This window comes from Phalaenopsis equestris, unplaced genomic scaffold, assembly GCF_001263595.1.
Source record: "Phalaenopsis equestris unplaced genomic scaffold, ASM126359v1 Scaffold001320, whole genome shotgun sequence".
Taxonomy (NCBI): Eukaryota; Viridiplantae; Streptophyta; class Magnoliopsida; order Asparagales; family Orchidaceae; genus Phalaenopsis; species Phalaenopsis equestris.
This window is the reverse complement of record NW_018165759.1, coordinates 199,350-213,832: the sequence shown is the minus strand read 5'-3', so window position 1 is coordinate 213,832 and position 14,483 is coordinate 199,350. Positions and strand designations below refer to the sequence as shown.

The window sequence follows — 14,483 nt, the reverse complement described above, 5'->3', positions numbered from 1 at the left end:
GTTTGGGTGCTGAAGTGTAGATGTTAGCCCTCAGGTGAGGGGAACGTGGGAGCTCCGAAGTGAGATCCGGTATCCTCCCAGCCTAGCCGCAGATTCAGTAAACAAGCGTAGGATTAGTCAATGTTCTTTATGCCTGGACCAAAGAGTAAAGAATATGTATGACTGTCGAATTTATTATTTTTTCAAAATATGATTTATGTAAGTACTAGTTTAAACCTTACCCCCACAACATTTCGAAGCTATTCATTAAACCTTTTTGTATTTTAACTTGGTCTGATGTGGATATGATTTATATATTTGTATAATTTCAAGAAGTTTTTAGGCTTTAAATAATTTGGATGAACTTTAAAATATGAATTTGAGAGATATTTTATTTAAAAAAGGGCATATGAAGAAATATGAAATCATGCATGTCTCACTTATTTATACTAAAGTCCCGAAACATGCACAACTTGAGAATATCAAAACTTCCACTCATGCTAGTTTTAGAATACTCTCATAGCTCTCAAAATGTTATATTTAAAGAATCATCTTGATATCGTCATACTTCGAAATCGTTTGGAACTCATGGTTCTGAAACATTTTTTTTGGACTTTAAATGAATCGCCTTTTATTTGTTAGGGCACTTGTTATGAATCCAGTGATGAGTTTGGAATATGAAGTTATTGTTTAACATTTAAGAATGATATATATATTTTTTGAATTTAGCTGTAATTTGTGCATTCATTTTTAAGTCAATTTGCAGCCCCTAAGCTTAAATTCAATCAAGCTTTGGCCCTAATTTTTGATGTTTCATATTTAAGTCAGGTTAAATAAAGATTCATTTGATAAAAGGGTAAACGGGCAACTAGCATTTCTCTTAGTGGTACTTTACTTTTCTTGAACGATATTCAACTCCCAAGGATAGGTGCTGGTGTTTCCCAAGACAGATATTTTAAGTGCCTTTATTTTATAAAATATTTTCAAACGAATTCGTAATTTTTCTGAACGATACTTAATCCTAAGGACGGGGACATTTTAAAAATTATCCTACCATGCCCATTTTTATACCATTGCATGTGAAGCACCAATGTCGAGGATGGTGAAATGATGAGATTGACTAAATAAAATTTTTGATTTTTTCTAATTTATTATTATTTTCTTATAAGATAAAAATACCATATAATATAACATATATGAAGATGCAAGGAAAGGGTTGTGAGCTCGGGTATGTAGTGGGTGTAGGGATTATACCAAATAGCAATGGAGGGGTAGATTGCAGCGTTGGTTGCAGGATAGGGTTGGGCTCGGTGGCTGGTGCCGACGTGATCAAAGGAAAATAAGGAAAATTTGGAAGTTTCAGACGTCTTTGTATCCTTTGATCTCGTTATTGCCTTTCAAGTGGACCAAGGACTTTTTGTACACTGCAATCCCATTATTTTTTTCATTGCCACTTCTTGTCACGACTGTGGTGTAGGGAGACGATCATGAGGGCAGTCACAAGGAGGAAGAAGCAGACAAGAGTTTTGGCAAGGGCTCCAGCATGAGGGCAGTCACAACTTATCACGACTGTGTTGCAGGGAGACGATCATGAGGGCAGTCACAAGGAGGAAGAAGCAAGTGCTCCAGCATGAGGGCAGTCACAACTTGTCACGATTGTGTTGCAGGGAGACAATCATGAGGGCAGTCACAAGGAGGAAGAAGCAGACAAGAGTTTTGGCAAGGGCTTCAGCAAGGGCTCCAGGTTGGATCATGCAAGACAGAAGAAACTTTCAAAGGTCTTTCTATGTTGCGATTTTGTTGTTGCCTTCTTGCCAGCCCTATGTGCGATCTCAACGTTGCTTTCCTGCACTAGCAATTGGCGCAGCTATACCACAAGGGTGAGAGTGGCACAGAAGGAGAGAAACTAGGAGCTTCGCAGGTCTTGCGCACAACGATTTCTTCGATGCTTTCAATTACTAAATGGAAGGGGACTATACAAGCCATACAGATACACCAATTTTGGCTCTATCGTGTAAATTTTTACAATTATGAAATACACCCTAATTTTTGCGTTCCTTGAAATTTTATTGAAGCAACAAAATCTAGCATGAGGGCAGTCACAACTCGTCACGACTGTGTTGCAGGGAGACGATCATGAGGGCAGTCATAAGGAGGAAGAAGCAGACAAGAGTTTTGGCAAGGGCTCCAGCATGGATCGTGCAAGATAGAAGGAACTTTCAAAGGTCTTTCTATGCTGCAATTTTTTTGTTGCCTTCGTGCCAGCTCTATGTGCGATCTCGACGTTGCTTACCCGTGCTAGCAATTGGCACAGCTATTCCACAAGGGTGAGAGTGGCATAGAAGGAGAGAAACTAGGAGCTCCGCAGGTCTTGCGCACAACGATTTCTTCGATGCTTTCAATTACTACATGGAAGGGGACTATACGAGCCATAAAAATGCACCAATTTTGGCTCTGTCATGTAAATTTTTACAATTATGAAACACACCCCAATTTTCGCTTTCCTTGAAATTTTATTGAAACAATTTTATAAAATTCTACACATCAAATTAATGAATTTGATAAATAACATTGTGCATTAATTGTAAATATATGTGGAGATATAAATTGTTACAAGTACAACCTTTATTAACCTTAATGAATCCCTTAATTAATTTCCTAATTCTTATTACTATTCCTAGCCAAATCCTTTGTACTTTTCTTGCATGTATGGTTAGATGTGATGGAATGGTTGGGATTTATCGAAATCCAAATTAAATGCCGCAATCTTTCCTTACGCGAGAATTGTGGCTCGATTCTTACAACAAATGCTACCTGCACGATTGACAGAGGGCTGCAGGCAGTGAGTCATGGCTCCGGGGAAAAATTAGCGAAGTGGAACTTCCTTTTCATGATATTCCAAACATTTCTTTCTTTTCTTACATTTTGATTTTAACATTTGCTACAAATGCAAGCATTCCATGTGTTTTCTATTGCTATAGCTTTGTGGGAACAACCACAGGATTATCGAACTGAGAGCTAAGCTTTCCAACAAGCCCAGTTGACGCGTTAAGGAAGGGTTATGGGGAAAGGAAGGAGTGGGAATAAAATAGGTAGATATCGGGGAGGCATATTTTTGTTGAGAAGCCCTTTCAAGGTAAGTTAAGGTAAAAAAAAATCATATTTGGGATTAAATTAAGACCTTAATTACAAATTCTATGAATTTTCAAGGAATTACAAATTCCAAATTGTTCGCAATAGGCAGCTATCTTGAGAAAACTTGTTATAAGACTGCTTCGTCAATTCAAGTGAAATAATCTTGTGCTAACCTAAGAAGAATAATTCTCTATAGGTTTCCATGTGATTATATGTTCGATACTATTGCATATAGAATTTTTTGCATCTTTTGAATGAATGCCTACATAGATTGTATGATTGTAAACTTAATATGCCTATTATAATATCTATGATTTTAATATGCTGTGAACCTGATGAATATATTTATGAAGTACTTACTTGCAGGTATTCATTTACCATGTTTTATTTACATGATTTTTGAAATGTCTATAATAAATGCTTCTTATTGGAATTATGATCTAAAAAATATCATAAGTGACACTATATGTAGGCTATTATATGAATACTTGTAAGCGCAGTTGGTATGAAATATGAGATTTTTGACTTCTAACATTTAGATAGAGATGAAATTCCACGAACTGTTGTTATCAGACTGGGATGGAACTTATGGAATCGTTAGTAACAGGGGTCTATTTATAACTACTATGTTGGGAGGGGCCTAACCTTTATCAATCATTGATGTAGTTTACGGGTTAGGTGAAGGCCTAACATAACATGACACAAAAATAGTTGAGGCCTGTAAAATTACAAATGACATTCTTATGATTAGATTGATGACTCTTATGAATATGTATATGATTACACATGAATGAATGACATACATATTTTATATAACATGATAATTTTCTTCATTATATGCCTTTTCTTTTATATTTTTATACGATTATAACAAGTTGTGATATGTGATGTGGACATTTATATGAGTTACATATGAGTATGCACATTGTTTCTTTTTCGTCTATAAAATCTTATTTTTGACTTAATTATTTCGCTAAGTCTGTTGTAGCTCACTATATATTATTGAATTTCAGGAAGGGTTAAGGAGGCATTGGGTGAGGAGCAAGGTGTGACATGTTCAGTTTTTGCATTTTATAGTTTTGGGAGCTTGTATATACTTTTGGGTACGTACTTTTATTATATTAGATTTAACAGTTCTGTATATATATATATGTCTTGGTCACATGATTTTTCATGCTTTTAAATATATGTGAGCTTGAATGAATTATGAGCTCATCATCCTCTGAATCCCGATTTTGCATGTGAGGATGAGTGATTGTCAGAATTTGTTCCCACCTAGACATCCACCTCTATCACACCGTGATTGACCCTAAAGGGGGCAAGTTGGGGTGTGATAGAAAAGTGCGGGCCTGTTGCGTGAAAACGAGAGAACGAGAGAGGGAGATAGCTAGAAACTTCAAAGTTGTCTATTGTGTTCAGTTGAAGAGGATAGAGAATAAGCTTTCTATTTCTTCTCTGTGCACGATCGAGAGAATCAAACCAATCATTTGAACAAAGAGGAAGAGGAAACATGTGGCTTCTCCCACAGTTTTTCAGGATCAATAAAGGGGGAAAAATGAAAAAACCCCTTTGTGGGAGCAATCATGTGATTGGTCTAGAGCGAAAGTTGGCGACTTAATATTAATTATGTTTAATTGCACTTAATTAATAATATTAATTATTCTTAATGATTTTTTTATTGTCAACATAGCACTATTAAGCAAGTTGCAAAAGATGTACTTGGAGAATCAAAAGGAAAAATTTTCTTAAATAAAAATGGTCGGTGGTGTAATAATAATGTATCGGAAAGATAAAATATAAGAAGTTTATAAAAATTGATTTAAATTTAAAAACTTAGAGAATTAAAAAAAAGTTGCTGTAGCGAGTCTAAGAGAGCAATTTGTGATGTTAAGAATTCTGTTTTTAGTGATTTTTATAAAAGATTCTATACTAAATATGGTGAAAGATATGTGTGTAAACTAGCCAAACAAAAAGATAATAAAAATAAAGATTTAGTTCTAGTGTATTAATGAGATGAAAAAAGTGCTTTTATTTGACGGTGATATTAAACTTAGGCGGGTGAGATAATTTGATAAACTTATTGATGAAAATTTTTAAAATATGATTAATTTTAGTGACCTTAATATATTAATAATATTAAAACTCTTTACTTTTGTCGTCACATTTCTGAAACGGAAGTTGTGGAAGTTTTAAAGAAAATGAATGGTGAAAAATCAATGGCATCTGATAGTATACTAATAGAAGTGTAGAAATGTTTATGGGATTTAAAAATTTCTTGGCTTACAAACTGTATAATTTTATTTTAAAAACTAAAATGTTGCCTGACAAGTGAAGAAAGAATATTTTTGTCCATATTTTTAAAAATAAATATGATGCACAAGAATGTTTAAATTATAAAGGAGTTAAGTTAATGTACCATACATTAAAATTATGGGAGAGTAACTGAACATAGGTTAAGATGTGATGTAAAGGTTTATCAAAATCAATTTGAATTTATGCCTTATGTCTGACAAGTCTACTATGAAGTCATACATTTATTGAGAGGTTTGATGGAGAACTACAGAGAGCATAAGAATGATCTACATATAATTTTTGTTGATTTTGAAAAAACTTATGATAAGGTACCAAGATAAATACCTTATGAAGTTATAGAGAAGAAACGTGTTAATATAACTTTTATTTAAGATATGTATACTTTAACTGTTATTTGTCTTTGAACAGAAGGACGATTGACCAAGTATTTTCCTATTTCAATTGGATTACATCAGGGATCGATTTTAAGCCCATATTCTTTTGCCTTAGTTATGTATGTTCTTACTGGTCATTTGCAGGAGGATGTACCTTTGTGTATGCTTTTTGTTGATGATATTCTTCTGGTGGATAAGAATAGAAAAAGAGTTCAGGAAATTCTTAAATTATTGAGAGTCTAAAGGCTTTCGCTCAAGCAAATCTAAAACTAAATACATGGCGTTGTTTTAACAACGAGTGATCAAGTAATTAAAAGGGTTTGATGTCTTAAATATCTCTTGTCTATTTTTCAATGTGACGGTGATATAAATGTGGATGTTATTAGTAGAATTCAAGTTGGATGGCTGAAGTGGAGGAATGCATCAATACTTTTGTGTGATAGAAAAGTATCACTTAGACTTAAAAAGGAAATTTATATGATGGGGATGATTCCTGCAATGATTTATGGTGCAGAATGTTGGCTTATAGAAGAGAAGAATAAAACTAAGTTAAGTGTTGCTAAGATGAGAATGCATAGGTGGATGAGTGGCTTTACACTTAGAGATAAAATGTGGAACGAATATATCTGTGAAAGGGTTGGCGTATCTCAAGTGGCATACAAGATTTGAGAAGGTCGTCTTAGATTGTTTAGTCACATTAGACGTCGACCATTTGATAGTAGAAGCTTTTGATTTGACTTTTGGTAAGAAAGGTGGAGGTAGACCTACAAAGACTTGGGCATGTTGTATAAAAAATGATTTTAATCTATTAAAATTAAATGAAATCATAAAACTCATTAGCACAATGGAGAAAAAGGATTCATGTTGCCGATCCCGCTTAGTGGATAAAAACTTTGTTGTTGTATTATGTCTATCATTTGCTTAAATGACTGACCAGGAGAGACATTTGAAAGGATGGATTGTGAAGAAGAGATGAATATCTCATAAAGGCGATATTGGTATTTGGAAATTCAGGAGTTAAGTTTGCAAAGTTTCTTCATGGTTAGGATGCAACAACAAAATCTGGTGGCTATTACTTTTAAAGGAACATTAATTTTTGCTATACGCAGCCTTGGGTGAATCTAAAATGTGTCTTTTTCATATTCTTCAACAATAGCTCAATCTGAAAAGTTATTTGAATGCAAACTTTGGCATTTAGATCAGCTGGATAAAAATTCAAGGACCAGGCCAACTATTATGAGGATTTGGTCTGTACATTCTTGTAGATTCTTTTTTGTTGATTTTCTGTTAGAAATTCAGTTTATCATGAATGGTTTGGTAATATGCAAATTATTGGAGACATGCCTCTCTTTTTTGACAGAAAGCATTGAAAGTGTTAGTGGATGAGCTTTCCACCATTGGAATCCAATCTTATCTGTGGAGTGGGATTGGAAGATGGTCGAAATAAAATTAGCACCCAGAGTTTTTTGCAGGATGATACTCTTTTCTTTCCAAATTACAATTGATCGTTTCCTTCTATTGATTCTTTCCATTAAACACATCACATGGCTTATGGCTTCATAAGAAGGAATAGGCAAGGATTATTGCCTAGGGTTCCAATTAATATATAGCAACGTAGTATAATCCATTTTGAATTCTTGAACAATTTTTAGAAATTGAGAAAGATTTCTCTGGGGCAATGCTAATTTTTATTATTATTTTATTTTTTTTCTTTTTATTACCATCTTTGTTTATTCAATTATCCTTCCACATTGATACTGCAAAATGATTAATTATACAATGCTGTTGTTTCCAGACAATTCCTGTTTCATTTATAAGGGAATGTAATATTGGAAAAATGGAGACTATCATCCTTAAAGATCAAAAGGGGAGATCATGGCCAGTAAGGATAGCTCATTGGATTGGACGTGTAGCTATGGCAAAAGGGTGGCCTAAGTTTAGTGAAGTGAATCATTTGAAAGAAGGCGATGTTTGTGTTTTCGAGTTTCTTGAAGCAGACAGGGCGATATGTGTTCATATTTTTCGAGATAAGAAAAATATCGCAACAGGCTTAAGAAGGGCCGGTAAAACAATTATCTTTTCTATTTCACTTTCTTCCGCACTAAGTTAGCAGTATTTCTACTTGAACACATCTTTTCATGCTTATTTTTTTAGTCAATGAGAATAATTTTGTTATAAACATTATTTGTCGGAGAAGTGTAACATAAACCTGCAGTTCTCGTACATAAAGAGATACAATACACTCATTTTTTGATATTAGTTATTACCCAACTTTATCCTTAGAATAGATAACCATCGCAAAAACTAGAAAGAATATTGCAATTACGTTGTTTATGATTCAGAGCCGGCAATTCAAATGTCTAATTGTAAAATTTATTAGGAGTTCAAAGAAACAAGAGAAAAAAGTATCAAATAATGAATCATTAAGTAGCAGATGTTGAACTTTAAAGCATGTACGGATCCTTCAAAGAACAAAAGAGAACTAGGAAGCCAAAGTATTTGGTGCAGGAAATTTTCATTTAACTTTTTATAACTAGGTTTAATAAAGCATAAGGATCTATTTATTGAAATTGTCTGGCAAATTGTTCGAACTACCCCTAACACTTTATTGCATAATAACGTTAATGAAAATAAAAAAATAACTTAGAAAATAACTAATTCTTAATTAATTTAAAATGTAAATCCATAAAGAAAATAATTTAGGGCTTTCACATACTGCCACTCGATTCCTATGCATTCACATATGAACCCCCTGAACTTCGAGCCACCCCATCCCTAGGTTTCGACTTTAGGTGGGCTCACCTATATGTAAAATGGAAGTTTGGGTGTTTGATATGTGACTACATAGGAATTGGGTGGCACATATGTAAATATCCCAAATAATTTCTATCACGAACATCATTTTACCCTTAGTGTGAATGGCTATCCTCTAATAATAAAGATGGCGGAGTTCGATCAAAAGTGAATCAACTCATTACATCAGAAGAACTATTGAATTATGGGATCCGAAAGTTCAATTAACCCCAGACTCTCGTCAAGAGCTTATGTATTAAGTTCTTGGAAGACATATGAGATAGTAAATAAAATACTAGCAAGAGATTTTGTCCTTATTTTGCAAGGATTTTAAGATTTGGGCTTTGAGGTTTCCCATAGGCGCAACCCTCCATGGTTAATTACCTCTCTCAATAACGTGAGCATTTTCAATTAAAGCTAGTCATTAGATGCTAAGTATTCAGAAGTAGCATATGGTAGCAACGAATTTAAACTTTTAAATTATGAAGAATTATCATTGTGAGCTTAAAGTGGATGGTGGGGGAAATGATGACGAACCAGATCAAGATCCTATATTTTGTCATTGTGGGTTATCATGGTCCCTGGTCTACTTAGTCAAAAGAGATAGTCAATCCAACTTGAATAAGGATCCTTGCTAGTAATTATGGGCTGTTTTTTGTCCAATGGAGCCTTATAGATTTTGAGTAAATGGTTGTCCAGGGAAACTAATTTAAGTTGACCTTAGTTTATAAAGAGCTTTGTGTTCTATCAAGTATGCATTATGATTCATCACTCAAAAAGACAAACTGCCATTGGGGAGCATACATGTTATAGCCATGACTGTAATATAATGATATTATTTGACGACAAACCACCTAGTCAAAGGTATATGGTCGTAACCGATCTCTGTGGTGTCATTTGGCGGCAAAATCACGAGGACAGATGACATGGGCCACATTCTTACTGACATGAGATTGTTTTGAGTATGAATGTTGTAATAGAATTGCTATGACATTCACTTTATATCAGTTTGAGTTAATATTAGATTTATCCATCTCGAAAATCGATTGTGGATGTTGGATAAATTTTACCTTAAGCATTTAGGTGAGAATTTATTAGTGTCCTTAGAGTTTTATAATTTAAAATATCAATTTCATAAATAATTTCCTCTTTTTAAGACACAAAATAAATGTCTATCATTGGGGTTTTGATTAAAATGCTTTATAATTTGATTTGGTTGACCGAGCCTAAAATAAGTTAATCCTGTCAACTCTAGTTCATATTAGGAGGATGATCATTTGGGCCACAGTCGTGTCAACTCCAATACCTGTAGGGAGGAGGATTTGACTGATCGAAGTGAGACATATGACCTCGTTCTATAGGCAAGGCGATTGAAACTAAGTGAGGCAGTAACAGACGGTTGGATTGAAAAATTTAGCTTTTTTGTTAATTTAGTTTTCTATAATTAATATTTAACAAATAAAAGAGCCACTATTGAAAATAAATTAATGTAATAAATTTAAATTTACATCATTTTTGATTATTTACGTCTTCTGTAAACATTTTCACTTATTTTGCCCATATTTTAATCAGATGAGTAACCTTTAAAAGTTAGTTTAAAACAATAATTATCTAAAAAAATAGTTAATATTCATACTCATAAATCAAACATAATGAAAAAGAAGACAATGTGCATACTAGTTAAACTTAATATAAATCAATCTAAGAGTATTTAAAGATTTGTATCGTCTAATATGATTATTTAATTTAATTTTAAAGATTTATGACGTTTTTATTGTTTACTTATCAATATCCTTTTGATCTGTATATAATACTGATATGAGCATCGTCTAAAATTGTGTCATTTATGACACATCAATATCAACATTTTTTTCCTTTTATGTGCACACATACTTTATCAATCTACCTTTAATACCATAAAGAGGTGAACTTCATTATAGCCAAACATGTACACATAAACAATCAGGACAGTAAATCTCATTCTTATTTTCTTTTCATAATATTCAATACGTAATATAGTATCTTTAATTATATATTTGATGGACTTACAAATATGAGTGACATACAATTCAATATGATCAAATGAACTTAAAAAGCAGACAAATCATTTTTATTTAACTCTTGCCATATAAAATCTATCTAAACAATTAACAGTGTGTATCATACTTAGAAGAAACCAATTATTGTTATAATTTAAAAGTAAAAGTACTGTTCTCAAGCACAAAAGATCTCTTAACTTAATTGTTCTATCAGATTTTCTTCAGCAAAAAACCTATAGTCATATATAAAATATTTTTCTTACTTTATGGTCGTTAAATTTTACCATTTGCTACTAATTTGTCCAAATTTTAACTTTATAAATCATCAATTTAATTTAAAGCTTTAATCTATTTATTAAAATAATGTTATCATCGACTTCTTATTATTTTAACATAAAGATTTTGCCATAATTTAATTATTATTTAATTATGATAAAATAAATTGAATCATTTCTTATTATTTTAACATAAAGATTTTGCCATAATTTAATTATTATTTAATTATGATAAAATAAATTGAATCATTTTTTTCATGTATACTATTACATATTTACCTATAAATTTTTTATAACATAAATATTAAATTTAAGACAATTATAAATTAAATACATTAGAAATGCATAAAATCTAATCTATGAGTTCGACTATGACTTCAACTCGAATTTGTGCTTCGAAACCCGTAAGAGGAAGCCTTCCTACTTGACAAAATTGTAGTTTGCTCGACAAAGTTACAGTTTGATTGACGAATCCTTTGGCTTCAATCGCAAGCATTGCCGCCCTTCTTTACTATAACACATGTCTGAGGAAAGCCCTAGTCTTCAACGATACGTTTCGGCCCAAGAGCTTGGATTTATCATGGCGGGAGTTGTTGGTCGAATGGATGAAACCTATCTTACAGTTTTATTTCATAATTAAAAAAAAAAATCAAGTCACAAAAGAGCGATTCTAGTTCTTAAAATTTAAAGTTATAATCAATCCGTACATATTTTAAAAATTTTACAATTGGCAGAAAATAAAAACTCACTCACTTTTTCTATTAGCTTGCGCATCACGGGACATGGACACGTACTTCATGGGGTTCGTCTTCTCTAAAGTTGGTTTTCCTATAAAATCTTAGCAACTAAAGTTTGAGTTAAAACTACTTAGTGAGTAAATATTTTTAAATTATAATAATTCTAATTTTAAATTATTTTGTAAATTTGCAGAAACAGTAAAAAAATGTGTAATAAAGAGAGCAGTAAAGAAACCAGTTTCATTTCCTTTCATCTATTTATGTTCTACTTTTCATAATTGGGAGTCATCTTCTAAACATATATTTAAAAAAAAATATATGTTTATGCTTTTCAAACCCACCATAATATTAGACAACTATTTTCATTTCTATGCACGAGTCCTTGCCAGTACCATCTAGGTGTGGCTTCCATATACATACATATATCTTATTTTATTTATTTTTTTCTTGTATCTAACATTTAAAAGAAAACATGTACTTTTGTGTATAAAATAAAAGCTGAGAAATAGTAAATAAATAGAACAGTAAAGTAAAACACATCTACCTATCTCAACATTGTCAAGATAGGTAGAGAGAAGAAAAGTAAAGATTTAACTCATGTAAAGTGTATTAAAGATGAAAATCAAAAAGTACTTTTCTTAGAAAAAGAATTCAGCATAGGTGGGTGAGTTGTTTTGATAAGCTTTATAATAAATTTTCTGAAAATACGATCGATCTTAGTGATTTTAATATCATGAATTATAATAAAACATTTCATTTTTACCGTCGCATTAGTAAAAAAGAAGTTGAGGAGGCTTTAAAGGAAACCAAGGGTGGAAAGTCTGTAGGACCTGATGACTTCCCAATTGAACTGTCGAAATGTTTAGGAAATTTGGGAGTTTCTTGGCTTACTAAACTCTTTAATATTATTTTAAAAACTAAAAAGATGCCTGAGGAGTGGAGGAAGAGTATTTTGGTCTCGTTTTTAAGAATAAAGGGGATGCACAAGAGTGTGCAAATTATAGAGGAATTAAGTTGATGTGTCACACTTTAAAAGTATGGGAGAGGGTAATTGAACGCAGGTTAAGACGCGTTACAAAGATTTCTCATAATCAATTTGGATTTATGCCGGGCAGGTCTACTATGGAAGCTATACATTTATTGAGAGGTTTGATGGAGAAGTTCAGAGATAATAAGGAGAATCTACATTTGATTTTTATTGATTTAGAAAAAGCTTACGATAAGGTTCCAAGAGATATCCTTTGGAGAGTTCTCGAGAAGAAATGTGTTGATATGACTTATATTCAAGTCATTAAAGATATGTATACTAGAGCTGTTACTTGTGTTCAAACTGAAGGAGGATTGACAAAATATTTTCCTATTTCTGTTGGATTACATCAGGGATCGACTTTAATCCCATCTCTTTTTGCTTTAGTTATGGATGGTCTTACTGGACATGTACAGGAGGATGTACGTTGGTGTATGTTTTTTGCTGATGATATTCTTCTCTTGGATAAAACGACAGAAAAAACTCAGGAAAAACTTGAATTATAGAAGTCTACGTTGGAGTCTAAAGTTCTTCATTTAAGTAGAACTAAAACTAAATACATGGAATGTAATTTTAGTAGTAGTAGCTCTAGTGACAGAAGTGTGACTTTGGGTGGTCAAATTATTAAAATTATTAAAAGGTATTAAAAGGTGTGAATGATTTAGATATCTCGGGTCTGTTGTTCAAAGCGATGGTGATATAAATGGTCTACTTGCAAGTTTGAATTGCAGATCTGATGGCGACATTTTAATTTTAAAAGCCCCACATTTGGATTTTTTTTTTCAACCGCTGTCGCTTAGAATGAAAAGAAAATTTTATAAGACGGTGGTGAGACCTGCAATGCTCTATGGCGCTGAATGTTGGCCTTTAAAAGAGAAGCATAATAATAAGTTAAGTGTTGCCGAGATGAGAATGATTAGGTGGATGAGTGGCTTTACACTTAGAGACAAAATGCGAAATGAATATATTCGTGATAGGGTTGGTGTAGCTCCTGTGACGGACAAAATTAGAGAAAGCCATCATAGATGGTTTGGTCACATTAAACGTCGACCATCTGATGATCTGATTACGAGAGTAGATGTTTTAGATTCGACTTGTGTTAAGAAAGGCGGAGGTAAACCTAGGAAGACATTGGCTTATTGTATAAAAAATAATCTTAATTTACTAGAACTAATTGAAAATATGACATTAAATAGGACGCAATGGATAAAAAGGATTAAGGTTTTGTTGTTATTGTTGTACTTATCTCAACATTGTCATTGTCATCAAAAGTTCTTTTTTTCAATCAGTCTAGGCTTTTGATCGCACCTATATGAACACATTAATTTTGAATATATATATATATATATATATATATATTCAAAATTAATGTGTTCATATAGGTGCGATCAAAAGCCTAGACTGATTGAAAAAAAGAACTTTTGATGACAATGACAATGTTGAGATAAGTACAACAATAACAACAAAACCTTAATCCTTTTTATCCATTGCGTCCTATTTAATGTCATATTTTCAATTAGTTCTAGTAAATTAAGATCATTTTTTATACAATAAGCCAATGTCTTCCTAGGTTTACCTCCGCCTTTCTTAACACAAGTCGAATCTAAAACATCTACTCTCGTAATCAGATCATCAGATGGTCGACGTTTAATGTGACCAAACCATCTATGATGGCTTTCTCTAATTTTGTCCGTCACAGGAGCTACACCAACCCTATCACGAATATATTCATTTCGCATTTTGTCTCTAAGTGTAAAGCCACCCATCCACCTAATCATTCTCATCTCGGCAACACTTAACTTATTATTATG

General features: G+C 32.5%; 1 protein-coding gene across 1 annotated transcript in view; it reads left to right on the top strand.

Annotated features, from left to right (window-relative positions):
* Positions 1-14,483, top strand: part of LOC110033999 (B3 domain-containing protein Os11g0197600-like) — a 98,854-nt gene that overhangs the window by 26,447 nt on the left and 57,924 nt on the right. Inside the window, exon 4 of the mRNA XM_020738208.1 lies at positions 7,597-7,864. Within this exon, the coding sequence (XP_020593867.1) occupies positions 7,597-7,864 (268 nt within the window). The remainder of the gene's footprint in view (positions 1-7,596; positions 7,865-14,483) is intronic.